This window comes from Antedon bifida, chromosome 7, assembly GCF_963402885.1.
Source record: "Antedon bifida chromosome 7, ecAntBifi1.1, whole genome shotgun sequence".
NCBI lineage: Eukaryota > Metazoa > Echinodermata > Crinoidea > Comatulida > Antedonidae > Antedon > Antedon bifida.
Window position 1 is genome coordinate 19,920,873 of NC_136232.1, and position 16,907 is coordinate 19,937,779.

Sequence of the window (16,907 nt, forward strand, 5' to 3'; positions counted from 1 at the left end):
ATATATAAATCCAAAGGCAAATTACTGAAAAAATGACAATGCTGTGGGTATATATGTTGCTATGATACAGTATTGGAAAACTCATTTTATGTGGAGATACAGTAAATAATAATGTTGACGTCTGTTACACCCTACTGCCTCACTGAAGTGAGTGAAAAGTACTGTATTGTGAGATTTTTTCTTTTGTTAATACTTACATCCTTTAATTTATTTTTAGCGAAGTTGCTAAATTTAGGTGGGTATTTGTTCAGCATGGAAAGCTACTGAAAGTGTGTACAGTACCATATCAATTCGGAAATTACTCCCTCCCTGGGAAAAAGGCTTAGTCTAAATTCGTTTTAAGTCTTCCCTGTCACCTCAGGGAAGAGAATTTCACACTTCGTTGGCAAACTGGACTGCATTTAAGTGGTTAACATCAGCGCGAAAGATGTAGAAGTATAATATTATTATGCGCGATTGAGATTTGTAAATTTAGATAGAGCCAATATATTAAATCTGTAGGATGTTTTATTTTGGTATATTAATTGGAATATCGGTTCATTTTATTATTAGATCGAATAGTTTGAATTTGATTCAAATTGGATCAATTGTTTAAAATAAATTCAATTCGTTTTAAGTTTAATTATAGTTTAGTAAGAAAATATTGACGAAAAACAATGAAATAATCTGACCACAAAAATCACCATTTCGATGCTTTTACATATAAGCAGTTCAGATTGAGTGCTTTGTGTTTAAGTTATCAAAAATTGAGTATGACGCAGACAATTTCGTGCGAAAGTAAATAGCAACACTTTGCAATTTGCCGACTTACGTCAGAAGACAAAGCATTGTAAAAAAAATGGTTCAATCAAGTAAGGTGTCTTAACTTATAAATCTATAATACGAGAAGTTGTGGACATATTTATTTCCTGAACAAAGGTGGATTGTACTGTGTGATCATTGTTCTAAAGATAATAGTAATTATTGATGATGGATCAAACGTATTAATAACAAATATGATGATTGTATAAATGGCGCATTTTATAAAATCATTGAATTTGACGCAATAGTTAAAATTAAGAGACAGAAACAGACATATTATTTATATTGTTGTATTCGGGCCTACCGTAAATCTTCTAATAGTAACCCACACTCTAATAGTAACCCACCTTATAAGTCAATCTATAATAACAACCCACTACTCTAATAGTAACCCATGAGGGGTAACTATTTGACAAAATAACATTATGAAGACTGGTCGTTTATGATGCGCCGTATTTTGAAAATAAGGAGATAATATAATGCATGTTAATCTCGGGAGCTAGTTGGGGAGGATTGACTGTTTTTTTGCTATGAGCTGCTGACCGGAAAAGTTGGGGGTGGGTTACTATTTTCTGGTGCCTAATTTAAGATTAGTAATAGTAACCCACTACTCTAATAGTAACCCCCTTCTAATAGTAACCCACCCTTAAAAACAATCACAGAACAATAACCCAGGGTTACAATTAGAAGATTTACGGTATGTATATAATAAATTTAATGAAAGAAAGACATTATTAATAATTCATGTTTCGATCTACTGTAATATGATCATTTTCAAGAATCTAATGAGCATGACTCACCTGTTTCCAGATACATTTATAAATTATTTACAAAAAGATAACCGAAAGATAGATAGATAGATAGATAGATAGATAGATAGATAAATATATAGATATATATATATATCTGTGACGTTATCCAAATTCCTTCACTTGCACTGATGAAGGGCTAGTGTTGCCCGAAAGCTCTGCTAACTTTTCTGGCTGTTTTACTTATCGTTTTGATTTAGCTTTTCGCTTTTTTTGTATCTCCATTGAGATCCAGCCACTGATACCCACAGCATTGTCATTTTTTCAGTAATTTGCCTTTGTATTTATATATATATATTTTATACACCAAAGACTTTCGAAAACATCACATTTTTTACATACACGTAAACAATTCCATCATGGAAGAATATAACGAGATGCAATTGCATGTTTTACAAAGAAATATTCCTCAATAAGGAAGATTAGATTACATTTACTTTTGCTATACAGAAAACGAGTCCAAACGTTACGAAAAAAATGATTTTATTGGATCGTTTAGTATCACAAATGAATAACAACTGTCTTACAAATAAAATATAATTATGGTAAATAAATTTAAAATGACCTTTAAGTAAAGATCAACAGAAATATTATTCATAAAAAATATATTCATTTTATTATCACATAAACATATAGAACATGCGTTCAACAGCACTGTGTAGTTTTATAATAAGTTGTTTTAACTACTTTGCAACTAATGCAACTAATATGCAATATTGATGGAAAAAGAGAAAACTTCACAAGATTAACGCTGAAAAAGAGTCAAACCAAGTACCGGGTTCAGGTCGTCCCGGGTGTCGATTCAGGACACCTCGAGTATCGACTCAAAGTCACTACGAGTATATGTTCAGGGTCGCCTTGGGTGTCGGTTCAGGGCGCTCTGAGTATCGGTTCACGTCGCTCTGAGTATCGCTTCTGGTCGCTCCGAGTATCGGTTTAGGTCGACCCGAGTCTCGAATCAGGTCACCCGAGTATCTATTCAGGTCACCCGAGTATCTATTCAGGTCACCCGAGTATTTGTCTCAAAGTTACTACGAGTATCGGTTCAGCCCGCTGAGTATCCCTTCTGGTCGCTTCGAGTATCGGGTTAGGTCACCCGAGTATTTATTCAGGTCACCCGAGTATCTATTCAGGTCACCCGAGTATTTGTCTCAAAGTTACTACGAGTATCGGTTCAGCCCGCTGATTATCCCTTCTGGTCGCTTCGAGTATCGGTTTTGGTCGACCCGAGTGTCGATTCAGACACCTCGAGTATCGACTCGGGTCGCTACGAGTATCGGTTCATGTCGCCCCGAGTATCGGTTTAGGTCGACCCGAGTGTCGATTCAGGTCACCCGAGTATCGATTCAGGTCACCCGAGTATTTGTCTCAAAGTTACTTCGAGTATCGGTTCAGCCCGCTAAGTATCCCTTCTGGTCGCTTCGAGTATCGGTTTAGGTCGACCCGAGTGTCGATTCAGACACCTCGAGTATCGACTCGGGTCGCTTCGAGTATCGGTTCAGGTTCCCGAGATCATTTAATGTTGAAATTACTACTAATGTGTGTATACTATTATATTTGGTGCAATTGCGGTCCAACATGAAAAAAAAAACATTTTAAAGATTTTATTTTTATTCTATAATGGGATAAAGCACGTTGTTTTTGGAAATCTTTTTCCAAATTTTAAAATGTGCCGCTAAGTAGTTGTTGTGATACAGAATGACCAGCAATGTTGCAACAACACCCTCCCACGCCTTTACAAAAAGCAGATTTTATTCATTTTTTTCCATGTGTTGGAGTTACTTTTACATTTAAGTATATGTATGCTTTCCTGTGATTGGCCAGAAATACAACGTCTCTGATTGGTCAATAGTTTCAATACTACCAAATTATAGTCACTGATAAATTTTTGAAAAAAAAAACATTTTCGTCATTTAATAAAAAGGTAAACGTCAGATGAGATACTCCGGAGAGCAGGACAGTTGTAAATATATGTATGACATCAGTAAATGAATACCGTCAATAAAATTGTTAGAATGAAAAAATATGAAAAGCTTTGCACAAACATAATTCAGAAAAATATATATATATTTTCAAAACAGAAATTAAAATCGATGCTTAGGCCTAAATTATTAGTATTTTGCGATTTGATGGAGTGAACCATTGCGGAATTTCACAAAAGCTTCAAATTTCTGGTTTAAATCTGATGGCATCCTTTTTATTTGTCACCAAATCGCAAGACCCTCCTTAAGCTTGGTTCCCACTAGCGACGCAACGTAACGCAAATGCCCTTCCAATAACTGTGTTTGCCCCCGCCTGCGTGAAATCAAACCTGCGATTTTTGCAGAACTGTTGCGTCGTCGGTTCCCACTTGTGATTACGCAATACATCACTTTGCGTCAATACGTCGCTGCGTTGCGTTCTAGTGGGAACCACACTTAAGAGTTTGTATAGGCCTACATTATGTGCTATTCGTGTCCTTTGAACGGATTGCCAGCTATTAAAGCGTGGTTCCCACTGGAACGCAACGCAGCGACGTATCGACGCAAAGTGATGAATTGCGTAATCACAAATGGGAGTATATATACACACAATAGAGTGCTGCAAACATCGCAGGTTTGATTTAACGCAAGCGGGGGCAAACACAATTATTAGAAGGGCATTTGCTTACGTTGCGTAGATTGCGTTACGTTGCGTCGCTAGTGGGAACCAAGCCTTAGACAGCAATTCGCAACAATACGCTCTCAAAGGAATATTTTAAAAATAAGATAAGAACAAATAATATAAGAGAATATAATTAAAAAATAAACTATTCATAAATGTGAAGTGCCCAGTGATCAAATTACTTGATTAGGGCGGTAATAATCTCAATTAACTACGTAACAGAATGAATTAACACTATAATGTAAATACTACATGTATATAACGACATTGTCACACTTACATCATCATAATTGTGTATTTTATCACTTTATAAAGAGCGTCAGTTTCGTCAACATCGATGTGACGTCAACGTAATCAACTGATTGTATAACGTTCACCTGCCTGCCGTTCCGCCTACACTTTGGAATACTATTCCTGTACAGAATTCAACACTCGGTGTAACTTTTACTTCCATTATCGGAAACTATACCTGTACAGAATTCAACACTCTTGTTTCCATTAACGGAAACTATGCGCTTTTGCGATTAGTTCCACTGAAACGTGTCATATTGCTAACAGTTGGCCGTTTGCTTGTTTTATTTATATTTATCTTGGTTGATATTCTTATTATGGAGTTATTGTAGACACATAAGGCGTAATTAAGGTTCTTATATATATCATGGATGTCTTTCAAATCAGGGTAGAGAGCTAAAGGCCAATTTACACAGTAACGGTAATAACAAATATAGAATCTATGTTATTCCTTATGACCATTTACATTCAGCGCGGAGCGGACAGGTGGTTTCCGCTCACGATAGATTCAGACTCTAGGTGGGACAAGCTACACGGTTTTCCGCTTACTGTTACCGCTCGTCTGTGTAAATTGGCCTTTACACAGACGAGCGGTAACGGTAATAACAATATAGAATCAATGTTATTCCTTATGACCATTAACACATAACGCGGAGCGGACGACGGGCGGTTTCCGCTCACGATAGATTCAGACTCTAGGTGGGAAAAGCTACGCGGTTTTCCGCTTAATAGGTTCGTATGAAGATAAAAAAATACAGTACAAGACATTAGTGATTGTATTTAAAAACTAAAAAATGAGAAATAGAATACTTTATTTCACAAGTACCGTACGATGCAAATCAACTTCAACCCTGCTTATGGCAATACACTGTGATCAGAAGATATCCAAGAAAATCAAGGCTGTGAGAAATAATATTTCGTGATAGACACAGCTAGTACATATATGATCATCTGTATTAGTTTTAGCTATGTAGTATACAGAAATCCGTTGTAATTTTGATTTAACAAAAAAAAACTAAATATATAAGTATGCTCTTTAAGAACATGACATGTTGACAAATGCATCCCAGTACAAACATATATAATTAAAAGATTACCTATTTCCTCAAATAATGACATTTTCTGACCTTTTCATTTGCTTACGAATATAAACCCATTACAGTCCTCTGTGGAACACAAACCTAGTTCTAGCTAAGCAGAGAAACAGTTTTTATTACTTTATAACTTTCCTGTATTTCTTTAACACCTATCTATGGTACATTATTGCATTTGAGTTGCCTGTGAATTTTCCTGACATTTTTAGGAGCAGGGGGTCACCTTCTCAATCCACCAGACATTTTCTTAGCTTGCCACAAATTAAACTTGCTAAAAGCCCTTTCCAATAAAGCATCTAAATGTAGAGTAAGCTATAAAGAAACACAAAATACTTTTATTAGAAATTAAATATTAAAAATCATAATTTAAATTTTTTTTAGTTACTATTTTTCAAAACTTATTTTGAGTTTAATAAGCCTACAGTACTAAAAGTTTACATTTATGTTTCATTTAATTTTCTTATAATACTGTCTACAGCTCTGTCTACACTATCAAACTTTATGTGACAAAAAATGTGATGTGCCCAAATATGGTAGTGATATGACATCATCATGTCCATATATGGGCACATCACATTTTTTTTGTCAAATAAAGTTTGATAGTGTAGACAGCTTAATAAATTACATTTTTACATTACATATTTCCATATACAATATGACCCCTCCATTGACCCTCCCCTCCATTGACCCTCCCCTCCATTGACCCTCCCCTCCATTGACCCTCCCCTCAAGTTCAGGAGAAACTGTCCAATAAACATGAACGAGGGGAAATATGTGTACACTACTACCAATCTCTATTCAGGAGACACCTCTATTAAGGGGAAATGTTTTGTGTCCTAAGGGTGTCTCCTTCATGTACACTATTGGCTTTTATACTTTTCCTATGTATCATTATTTAAATAAATATATTAAAAAGATATAAATAGAAAGAATTCCTGAATATGTTTCAGTAATTGGTGAAATCACATTATTACAAAAGAGCCACAGCAATAACTGAGGTGTTACATTTATACAAAAATTTGGATAGCAATAAAATAGAACGATCAACCAAACACACAAAGTAGATGATTCCCTTTGGGATTACTAAAACCACAGGAACAAAACAAAATGCCGCATGGCATCGGAAATCACTTACGTTTCCACCAATATGTTGTCTTGCCAAATCTATTTTAAACGGATTTAATTTCTTCTCTTTGAATTGTTCCAAATTGGCTTTCATGCGGCATAGCCGGTCTTCTAGCATTTTATTGGTAACCGGGAAACAAGCCCAGAAGTGTCGCAGAAGCTCCGAGAGGCTGGTGTACAGACGTTTCATCTCTCGTTGGATGTCTTGAGTGTAGAGAGCTAAAAATTAATTTTTGTTAATAGATATAATAATAATATCACATTTCTATAGAGCCCTTTCCAGGAATAATTATACACAAAAGCTCTTTACATAGCACATTATTACCCCGGTCATTCTTTGGATTAAACATGTACTCTCATAATGCAGCTAGTAATCAGCGCAAAGTTGTGCCTTGCCTAACTGGTACCCATTTATACACCTGGGTGAAGAAAGGCAAATGTAAGTAAAGTGCCTTGCCTAAGGATACAAGCAATGCGGCGATAGTTGGATTCGAACCAAAATCTCACAATCAGTAATCCAGCGTCCAACACACTGTGCCACACGCCCTCACATAAATCTTAATCAAGGGTACTGTTAGAATAAGTCGGTTATTTGAGTTTTTTTAATAGAAACAAACCATAGAATAAAACGAGGTCATCGGGCAAAAATAAGTAAAACAATTTTTTCAATAGTAGTAACATACAATGCAATGGTTTCTGTGCGCTGGATGCCATTAACAGGCCTCCTGGGGTCAGCTCACTCATAACTGAACTTGACAAATTGCTTGGAACAACCTGCAAGTAAAAATAACAACAACAGAATATATCGTAAATCAAGTAATTTTACTTTTACAAATTTGTACAGCGTAAATTTATTGTAATTTATTTATTTTTATGTTGAAAATACAACATTTGGTTTTCCAAAATTAAATACCTCATGAGAGAAGAATAAATATAATTTAATATAAAAATATAATTTTAAACATAAAACCAAAATAATTTCAAAGAACTTATATATACAGTATATAAAAAAAATTAAATTAAAGTTTAATCAATTTGTTTTTCTACATTCTTTTTCCCAGTCAGGTGGAATCTTAAGCAGATTTTACAAATTAAATGGTTTAAAATATCTGTTTAAATTAATTTCTGATTTCATTAGCAATAAATGTTAATAATGCAATGATCCCTTTGCAGATCATAATGAGGCTATAATGGGATTGAGGACAAGTGAAGCATCACAACCAAAATGTGCAAAAACATATTAATGTACAATCACTTTTCGTCCACATTTCATATTTTTGTTGCCTTTTCTTTATTTTTTTATCATTGGAAAAAAATGTCAGCTTAAGATAATATTTGTAAGACCTTTATGTAAGAATTGTGTGTAACAGATCTCAGGACAATTTAAAACTATAATAATTTCCAGTACAAGCATTTAAATTTTTATCTTAATATAGTGACAGAAATTGTACCCTAGTGGAACCTATAAATGTTGGATGAACACATCACAATGAAGATAAACTATTCATTAGAGTATTATGCATCAAGTGTAGATACTCCCAACTGACTGTAATAGCCACACATTACGTAAGGTTGGATGACAGGGGCAGAGAAAATGTTAAGTGCTTTAAGCTATTCAACGTGGAATGCAATAAATAAAATTGAATATCATTAATGTCTATATTGGATGAAAGTAGAGAGCCGATAGGAAAGGATGAAGAATTGAGGGGTATCAGTTATATAGCTATAAATAATATCATTGATATTCTAATGTATACTCATATTTGTCTATTGCCCTGGGTGAAATGATACTACATTATAAGCTATGCTGTCTACTATCTCAAAACTAGACATAGTAGAGAGCTTTTGATTTGCGTACAGTTTTTGTGCTGACGATCAACTCCTAGAATCTGCCAAAACTGTCCCGATGAATCAAGTGAGGAAGCACATCTCAATGTCATTTATGCGCACAATACATTAAAATGGTGAAACTATTTCGTTGGTCCTATGTTCTCCCACCCAATGTCCCCACCAACACCCCTGTCCCACCCTGTCCCAAAATCAGCCCTTTTTTCGCGGGTTACAAATGTCCCAAATTCGTTTAATTCAGGGGCGGATGCATGTGGCCCAGCTGGCCCAGGACACCCCGCAAATTGTAATGCAAAAGATATGACATCAAATTAATCTCAGCCCTACATTTCACCATTTTTAAGCCCTGGGGCTCCCTCCTCCTATTTCAAAAACCTGGATCTACCACTGTAATTTTGTTCAAAACAATAAAATAATAGAAATACAATGGGTGGATTAAGAGGTGGTGCCCAGCTGGCTCCAGCCCCTCCTTTGAAAAATGTAAGGGTTTGTAAGAAAATATGTTATGGCTGTCCCCAAGTTTTTCAAAATGTTCCCCTTCAATCTTCCATATACATGATGTTTATATTAATCCAAAGGCAAATTACTGAAAAAATGACAATGCTGTGGGTATCAGTGGCTGGATCTCAATGGAGATACAAAAAAAAAAAAAGCGAAAGGCTAAATCAAAACGATAAAGTAAACAGCCAGAAAAGTTAGCAGAGCTTTTGGGCAACACTAGCCCTTCATCAGTGCAAGTGTTATGTTTATATTATATATATATTTTTTCATTATTGGTCTGTTTATATTTCTTTCTTGTTAATCTTATCATTTTTGTTTTTTAAGTTATGAGGCCCGCATGCACGTTAGCCTCGGCTGTTTTAATGTCAATAAACAAAGTTTAACAAAGAAAAAAAAATCAGCCTTTTCCTCAGATCCTGTATGCACACTTGATCTGAATTCAAAACTATACTTACTCCAATTAAATTAGACCTGAGAGGCACCGCCATTTCAGCTTGCATAGCAGAAGTTGCTTGAACAACATCGTCCGTAGTCTCATAACTAACATTAGTAAGTGGCATAGGTCCATGATAATACCTCTCCGTCCTTTCAAGACGTAATGATACAGGGCGCGCTGATTCTTGCGTAGATAAGTCCTCGTAGGTTGTGGAAGCTTTTAATCGGATGCGTTTAACAGCCGACTGATCTGTAGTGGAATTATTTTTGGAATGATTTGGTTCATTGCTATTGTCTTTTGATTTTTCTTTGTTGGTTTGTTTTGCTAAAATGGACGTTTCAGATCTGTAGGAACAAAAAAAAAACAGAATAGAAAAACATATATATAAATATACCATAGACAAAAATTACATAAATGTATCTTCAGGTCATCAGAGTGCCTAAAATCAAAGGATCCTAATGAAATACCCCAAAAAAACTGCAGTAAAAATGGTTAATACATTTTACAAAATTATTATAGTATTAATAGAATAATAATAATCTAGGCTTATATAGCACATTATGCAAAGCAGTAATGCGCTTAACAGTAAAACTAGAAATAGCAAAGTGCAAATGAGTGCTGAGAATAGATCTATAGCACAACAAACATCTATATTAGAACGCTTCTCATTGGACAACAAAAGGCCTCCCATGGACTATACAGTGTACAATCGTAGCCTGCAATAATTGATTTCACCCTCAGATAGCAAAAGCTGTAAACTTGGCCTAGGTTGTCTTAGGCCAACTTTTTGTAGACAAACCATGACCTTTCGGATCTGACAAGCAATGAAGTGTGACAGGAGCTCAAATAGCTGCTACACAAATGCCAGAAAATTCTGAGCCAAAAAATCGAGTTTTGAAAAGAATTCTGTTCTTTTCTACTATATAGAAATAAAACATTAGCAAAATAGAGATAGGTAGCTTACTCTGTGACGCTTAGTACCCTAGTGCTGTGGTGGTTGAACCTTTTGATGAGGGCGGCATCTACAGATGTGCTTGTTGAGGGTTGCTTATCAACTGAACTTCCATAGCCCTGGAACAATAATAAAGTATTGTGATCACTGAATTGACTTGAGAGAGTCATATGGCTGTTAAGGCAGGTGGGCCGCTTACCGTACAAAGAAGTCATCAATATCGGCATGGGTTCGAGACCGACTCGCTTCTAATTCTGGTGGTGGAACAAGTCTTCTTGGATAAGGACTTTAAAAGTAGGTCAAGTTTACAGTTTACTTGTATACACTTAAAAGAACTCAATTCATCATTCGAAATGTGTAGAGGGTTACTCCGGTGAACGGAATTCACAAAATAACCCCTGTATCAGAGAGATTACCACTTATCTGATTAATTTACTATTGGTAATCCTTGGCCACATAAAAGACATAAAATAAAATATGAAAAAAAAAAATTAAAATAATAAAATTTTTCACTTACAGGTACGTGTGTTATATCTTCCATTCTATCAATATTCAATAACGGGTCATTTATCTGATGCTCTATGTCATGTTGCATCTCTAAAAAAAATGTGTTAAAAATTGTGTTTTAATTTTTCTTTAAATCCTTTTTTAGAAGAACCCAGGTGGTAGTTGCTAGCTAGCCTGTAATTTGATTGTCACAAAGCAAATGTTATTTATATAAGAGGGCTGGCATTAATTTGTCCAGCTGGAAGGGTTACCCTCTATAAATAGAGTTGAAATAAAATAAATAAAACAAACCTCTTTCATCACTCTTAGCACACTCAGCAAACAAATCTTTGCTTCCTGTGTTAATCCGATCGCGGTGGAAATAATGTGATTGAAAGAACCGCTTCCAGAACTCAACTTCACTGATCTCACCTGGCACCTTCTCCATGTGTGTCTTTTTGACTATCAAAAAAAAAATCACAAAATTATCTACAAGAAAAAAACTAGTAATATCATTTGATTTATATTAAAATACAACGATATTTAATAAAGTAGGACCATTATTTATGGGACAACTTTGGGATCCAACAAAGTGGCTGTAGTGTTGACACATATAGGGGTGTCCCCTGAATAGAGGCATTTGCTGTAGTGTTAGAACATGTGTAGTGTTGACACATATAGGGGTGTCCCCTGAATAGAGGCATTTGCTGTAGTGTTAGAACAGGAGTAGTGTGGACACATATAGGGGTGTCCCCTGAATAGACGCATTGCCGTAGTGTTAGAACATGTGTAGTGTGGACACATATAGGGGTGTTCCCTGAATAGACGCATTTGCTGTAGTGTTAGAACATGTGTAGTGTGGACACATATAGGGGTGTCCCCTGAATAGAGGCATTTGCTGTAGTGTTAGAACAGGTGTAGTGTGGACACATATAGGGGTGTCCCCTGAATAGAGGCATTTGCTGTAGTGTTAGAACAGGAGTAGTGTTGACACATATAGGGGTGTCCCCTGAATAGACGCATTTGCTGTAGTGTTAGAACATGTGTAGTGTGGACACATATAGGGGTGTCCCCTGAATAGAGGCATTGCCGTAGTGTTAGAACAGGAGTAGTGTTGACACATATAGGGGTGTCCCCTGAATAGACACATTTGCCGTAGTGTTAGAACATGTGTAGTGTGGACACATATAGGGGTGTCCCCTGAATAGAGGCATTGCCGTAGTGTTAGAACATGTGTAGTGTGGACACATATAGGGGTGTCCCCTGAATAGACACATTTGCTTTAGTGTTAGAACATGTGTAGTGTGGACACATATAGGGGTGTCCCCTGAATAGACGCATTTGCTGTAGTGTTAGAACATGTGTAGAGTTGACACATATAGGGGTGTCCCCTGAATAGACGCATTTGCTGTAGTGTTAGAACATGTGTAGAGTTGACACATATAGGGGTGTCCCCTGAATAGACGCATTTGCTGTAGTGTTAGAACATGTGTAGAGTTGACACATATAGGGGTGTCCCCTGAATAGACGCATTTAACATAGTGTTAGAACATGTGTAGTGTGGACACATATAGGGGTGTCCCCTGAATAGACGCATTTGCTGTAGTGTTAGAACATGTGTAGAGTTGACACATATAGGGGTGTCCCCTGAATAGACGCATTTGATGTAGTGTTAGAACATGTGTAGTGTGGACACATATAGGGGTGTCCCCTGAATAGACGCATTTGCTGTAGTGTTAGAACATGTGTAGTGTGGACACATATAGGGGTGTCCCCTGAATAGAGGCATTTGCTGTAGTGTTAGAACAGGAGTAGTGTTGACACATATAGGGGTGTCCCCTGAATAGACGCATTTGCTGTAGTGTTAGAACATGTGTAGTGTGGACACATATAGGGGTGTCCCCTGAATAGACGCATTTGCTGTAGTGTTAGAACATGTGTAGTGTGGACACATATAGGGGTGTCCCCTGAATAGACGCATTTGCTGTAGTGTTAGAACATGTGTAGAGTTGACACATATAGGGGTGTCCCCTGAATAGACGCATTTGCTGTAGTGTTAGAACATGTGTAGAGTTGACACATATAGGGGTGTCCCCTGAATAGACGCATTTGCTGTAGTGTTAGAACATGTGTAGAGTTGACACATATAGGGGTGTCCCCTGAATAGACGCATTTAACATAGTGTTAGAACATGTGTAGTGTGGACACATATAGGGGTGTCCCCTGAATAGACGCATTTGCTGTAGTGTTAGAACATGTGTAGAGTTGACACATATAGGGGTGTCCCCTGAATAGACGCATTTGCTGTAGTGTTAGAACATGTGTAGTGTGGACACATATAGGGGTGTCCCCTGAATAGACGCATTTGCTGTAGTGTTAGAACATGTGTAGTGTGGACACATATAGGGGTGTCCCCTAAATAGAGGCATTTGCTGTAGTGTTAGAACAGGAGTAGTGTTGACACATATAGGGGTGTCCCCTGAATAGACGCATTTGCTGTAGTGTTAGAACATGTGTAGTGTGGACACATATAGGGGTGTCCCCTGAATAGACGCATTTGCTGTAGTGTTAGAACATGTGTAGTGTGGACACATATAGGGGTGTCCCCTGAATAGAGTCATTTGACATGGTGTTAGAACATGTGTAGTGTGGACACATATAGGTGTGTCCCCTGAATAGAGTAATTTGACATAGTGTTATAGAACATGTGTAGAGTTGACACATATAGGGGTGTCCCCTGAATAGAGGCATTGCTGTAGTGTTAGAACAGGAGTAGTTTTGACACATATAGGGGTGTCCCCTGAATAGAGGCATTTGCCGTAGTGTTAGAACAGGTGTAGTATTGACACATATAGGGGTGTCTCCTGAATAGAGGCATTTTCTGTAGTGTTAGAACAGGTATAGTGTTGACACATATAGGGGCGTGTTAGAGGTGTTTGTCATAGTGTTAAAACATATATTTCCCCTTGTTCATCTTAAATGAAAGTATCCACTGGGTGTCCCAAAAGAGGGGTTCTACTGTACCCATTTTTTATAACTAATTCTATGGAATCTCACCAGCTGGGTATGTTTTGAATATAGCCTGAATGTCATCAACTGTCAGATTATATTTCACCCCATTGCATCCATCTGCCTGTGGTTTGATGTCAGCTAAGAACGCTGCTGATACACCAACTTGTTGGTTATTTTTCATTCCTTCAACTTGCTACAAGAAAAAACCAATTTCAACTGTTCTTATATATAATACCTTATTTATTTTATTATTAGTATTTTATTATTAGTATTTCTTTATACTGGGTAGCCTCTGAGGGCCCAGTTATGATCAGTGGCTGTGTGCGTACTAGTAACCCCCTACTTGCCTCGAAAGTTGTACACTGGACCTACGGTTTAAAGTCCTTATCCGAAAAGATAAGATCTGTTATAACAGATATGCGCTTTTAAACTTTTTTTGGGTGTATGGTCGACATGACTATTGATTGAACAGAGCTGGACAACAACTTGGACAAATTATGTAATGCATAATTTATGCCGTAGATCATAGGTCACTTTAAATAGAAAGCTCCATATCAATGTAAATGAACCTACTTCTTTTCTTGATGACCAAAACTCTTCAGCAGTTATCACGCCACTTACTACTAAATCTTTGTATAGATTATATAGTTTAGGATCTTCTTTTAGCATTCTATAAAATAAGTGATTTATTTTTTTTAATTAAGTAATTTTATTGCAATCATATTACAATGACAATGTTTTGTTTACCTTAAATAATGTGCACAAATAACAACAAAAAGAGAATAAATAAAATATACCTTTTTTCTTAAATTTCTGAAAAGAATTTTTTAAATTTCATAAATCAAACTTGATGAGACAAAAAATGTGATGTGCCAATATATGGACATGATGATGTTGATTTCACTACCATATTTGGACATATCACTGCCATATTTGGACATATCACTGTCATATTTGGGCACATCATACTTTTGTCAAAGTAGTTTTATAGTGTAGACAGATCTTAAGACCTGTAAATCGTACTTGCTAATTAAAATTGTTCTACCAACCTGTTTTTCTCTTCTAATTCTTTATTTGTTTTATTCTTGAACCTTGGTAGAATTTGTTGAAGTAACTCTTTGACTGAATTTCGATCTTGTAGCTGTGCACTCTGACCTTCTCGGTTGTTGAACAGAAACGTGGCTGCCTTGTCATCATGCAGTACTATCTGTAACTGAATCTTGGGCTTGCCTTCTGGGCTTATCTTTTGCTCTGTGAAACAAAAAAGCATCAAAGTATATTTTTCATATACAAATTTAAAAATCAGACATTTTAGAATAGAACTATTGAAACAAAGGGCACACATGGAAAGAGTTATGGGGTTAAAGTTTAGGGTTGTCGTATTATGGTTAAATCTGAACCAAAAATTGTTTTATCCTTTAATACATTATGTTAAATGTATTTATTCGTCCTCAAGGTTAAATGGAGACTGAGGAAATTTGGGTTAAACCCTCCATGGACCCACGGCAGCCAGCAGTGCAGAGCCTACCAGATCAACACACTGGGAGACTACTCGTTTCGAATAGTGTACCAAGTTCTTTAACGTGCAATTTGAAATTGCGCAATAATTTTCTTGTACAATCGTTGAACACAATATAATATTAATAACATGAAATGCAATAGGCCTAGGCATAAAAGGGAAGCCCCATATTCACTTATCGGCACTCCTCAGCAACGTTTTGGAAAATTTTGAGACTTACGTCGTATATCTGCGTAGAGGTAGCTGATAGCAAAATGATCAGCATGTTGGCCTTGCCATGCTAATCGTTCTGCCATTAAATAAAGACTTCCGTCAGTTTTCTTGTGTTTCACTTGACTCACAATCAACAGTACATCTTCAGATGATGTCATCCTATTATGTAACAGAAATCCAAATATTAATAATATGTAGGCCTAGGGCCTAATTATTTATCTAAAGATGTATTGCCACCTTCTGTAGAAAAATAACAAATTAATGTTTTCACTTTAATAAAGACAAAATAAATGGTTAAATTCAACCAAAAAAATACCTATTATTCCAGTAAATTTGACTATCTTTTTGCTTTAAATTACAGTTTTTCAGGTAATTAATTTTTTTTGTCAACGATTAGGCCTATGTGACATTAAAATGCCATATTCAACAAAAAAAGTTTTAAAATAAAAAAAAAATATTTTTTCAGGACAATTATTAGGCTTTAGTCTAGGCTATCTGTATTTACTAACTAGGCCTAGGCCTAGCCTATTACTAGTATATACTAAACTAAAACATATTTGCAAAACAAAAAAATGTGCAATAAATATTAAACATAATACTAAAAATTAACTAAATAAAAGTAAAATTAACTTAAGTTCAAGCTAATTAATATAAGGCACAAACCTCTTTGATCGTATTTCTACCTAGGCCTACCTTTTAGGCCAGAGGAAGACGGAGCAAGTTGAGTCGAGCAGGGGGAATAAGTGGGAGAGGAACTTGAAAGCGACACTCACTCCAACAACGAGTAGCCTAGCCTAGCAAGGCTGGCCTGAAAGTAGTATTATTTAACAGGGTTGTATCGCCCTTTATCTGATGAAATACTTAACGCATAGAAAAGTAACATTGACAGTCTATAATTATGTTTTGAATAATAAATGAAACCTAGGATATTTCAATCACTAAGCCTTCCTTCCTGATCGATTTTCGTCACACAACTTTCATGATGAGCGCTGACATGTTTTTTTTTCTTCATCTAGTCTTTCAATTCCAGTCCACATGCATTTCCTATATCATTGTCTGGTTTAAAAGGCTAGACCCTTTCTCAACAAAATATTCCTAACAACCACTAAACTCTAATATATTTATTTCAAAAATAAATATTTGTGTATATAGATAAATAATAATTTAGTATTTTGAT

The 16,907-nt window shown here is 36.0% G+C and overlaps 1 protein-coding gene across 3 annotated transcripts; it reads right to left on the bottom strand.

The window, feature by feature from the left end:
• Positions 1-5,339: 5,339 nt before the first annotated feature.
• LOC144848485 (general transcription factor IIH subunit 1-like) lies at positions 5,340-16,729 on the bottom strand. 3 transcript variants are annotated; one of them, XM_078705250.1, is made up of 12 exons: positions 16,424-16,729; positions 15,738-15,889; positions 15,048-15,249; positions 14,572-14,668; positions 14,044-14,191; positions 11,299-11,448; positions 11,018-11,097; positions 10,513-10,619; positions 9,568-9,892; positions 7,447-7,537; positions 6,774-6,982; positions 5,340-5,950 (listed from the first exon to the last, which is right to left on the bottom strand). In XM_078705250.1, the coding sequence occupies exons 2-12, from the start codon at positions 15,886-15,888 to the stop codon at positions 5,858-5,860; spliced, it is 1,653 nt and encodes a 550-aa protein (XP_078561376.1). In that variant the 5' UTR covers position 15,889; positions 16,424-16,729; the 3' UTR covers positions 5,340-5,857. The 3 variants fall into 3 exon arrangements, with proteins under 3 accessions (XP_078561376.1, XP_078561375.1, XP_078561377.1); XM_078705249.1 differs by having other exon boundaries at positions 16,394-16,729; XM_078705251.1 differs by having other exon boundaries at positions 16,652-16,713.
• Positions 16,730-16,907: the final 178 nt, after the last annotated feature.

Bases quoted from the DNA above. Each gene is read 5' to 3' on its own strand.
- LOC144848485 (XM_078705250.1), bottom strand. From the start codon at position 15,888: ATGACATCATCTGAAGATGTACTGTTGATTGTGAGTCAAGTGAAACAC. The intron at 14,669-15,047 runs GTTGGTAGAACA...CTTATTTTATAG, and splicing joins GAATTAGAAGAGAAAAACAG to AATGCTAAAAGAAGATCCTA. The intron at 7,538-9,567 runs GTAAGTATAGTT...TTTTACTTGCAG, and splicing joins TCAGGTCTAATTTAATTGGA to GTTGTTCCAAGCAATTTGTC.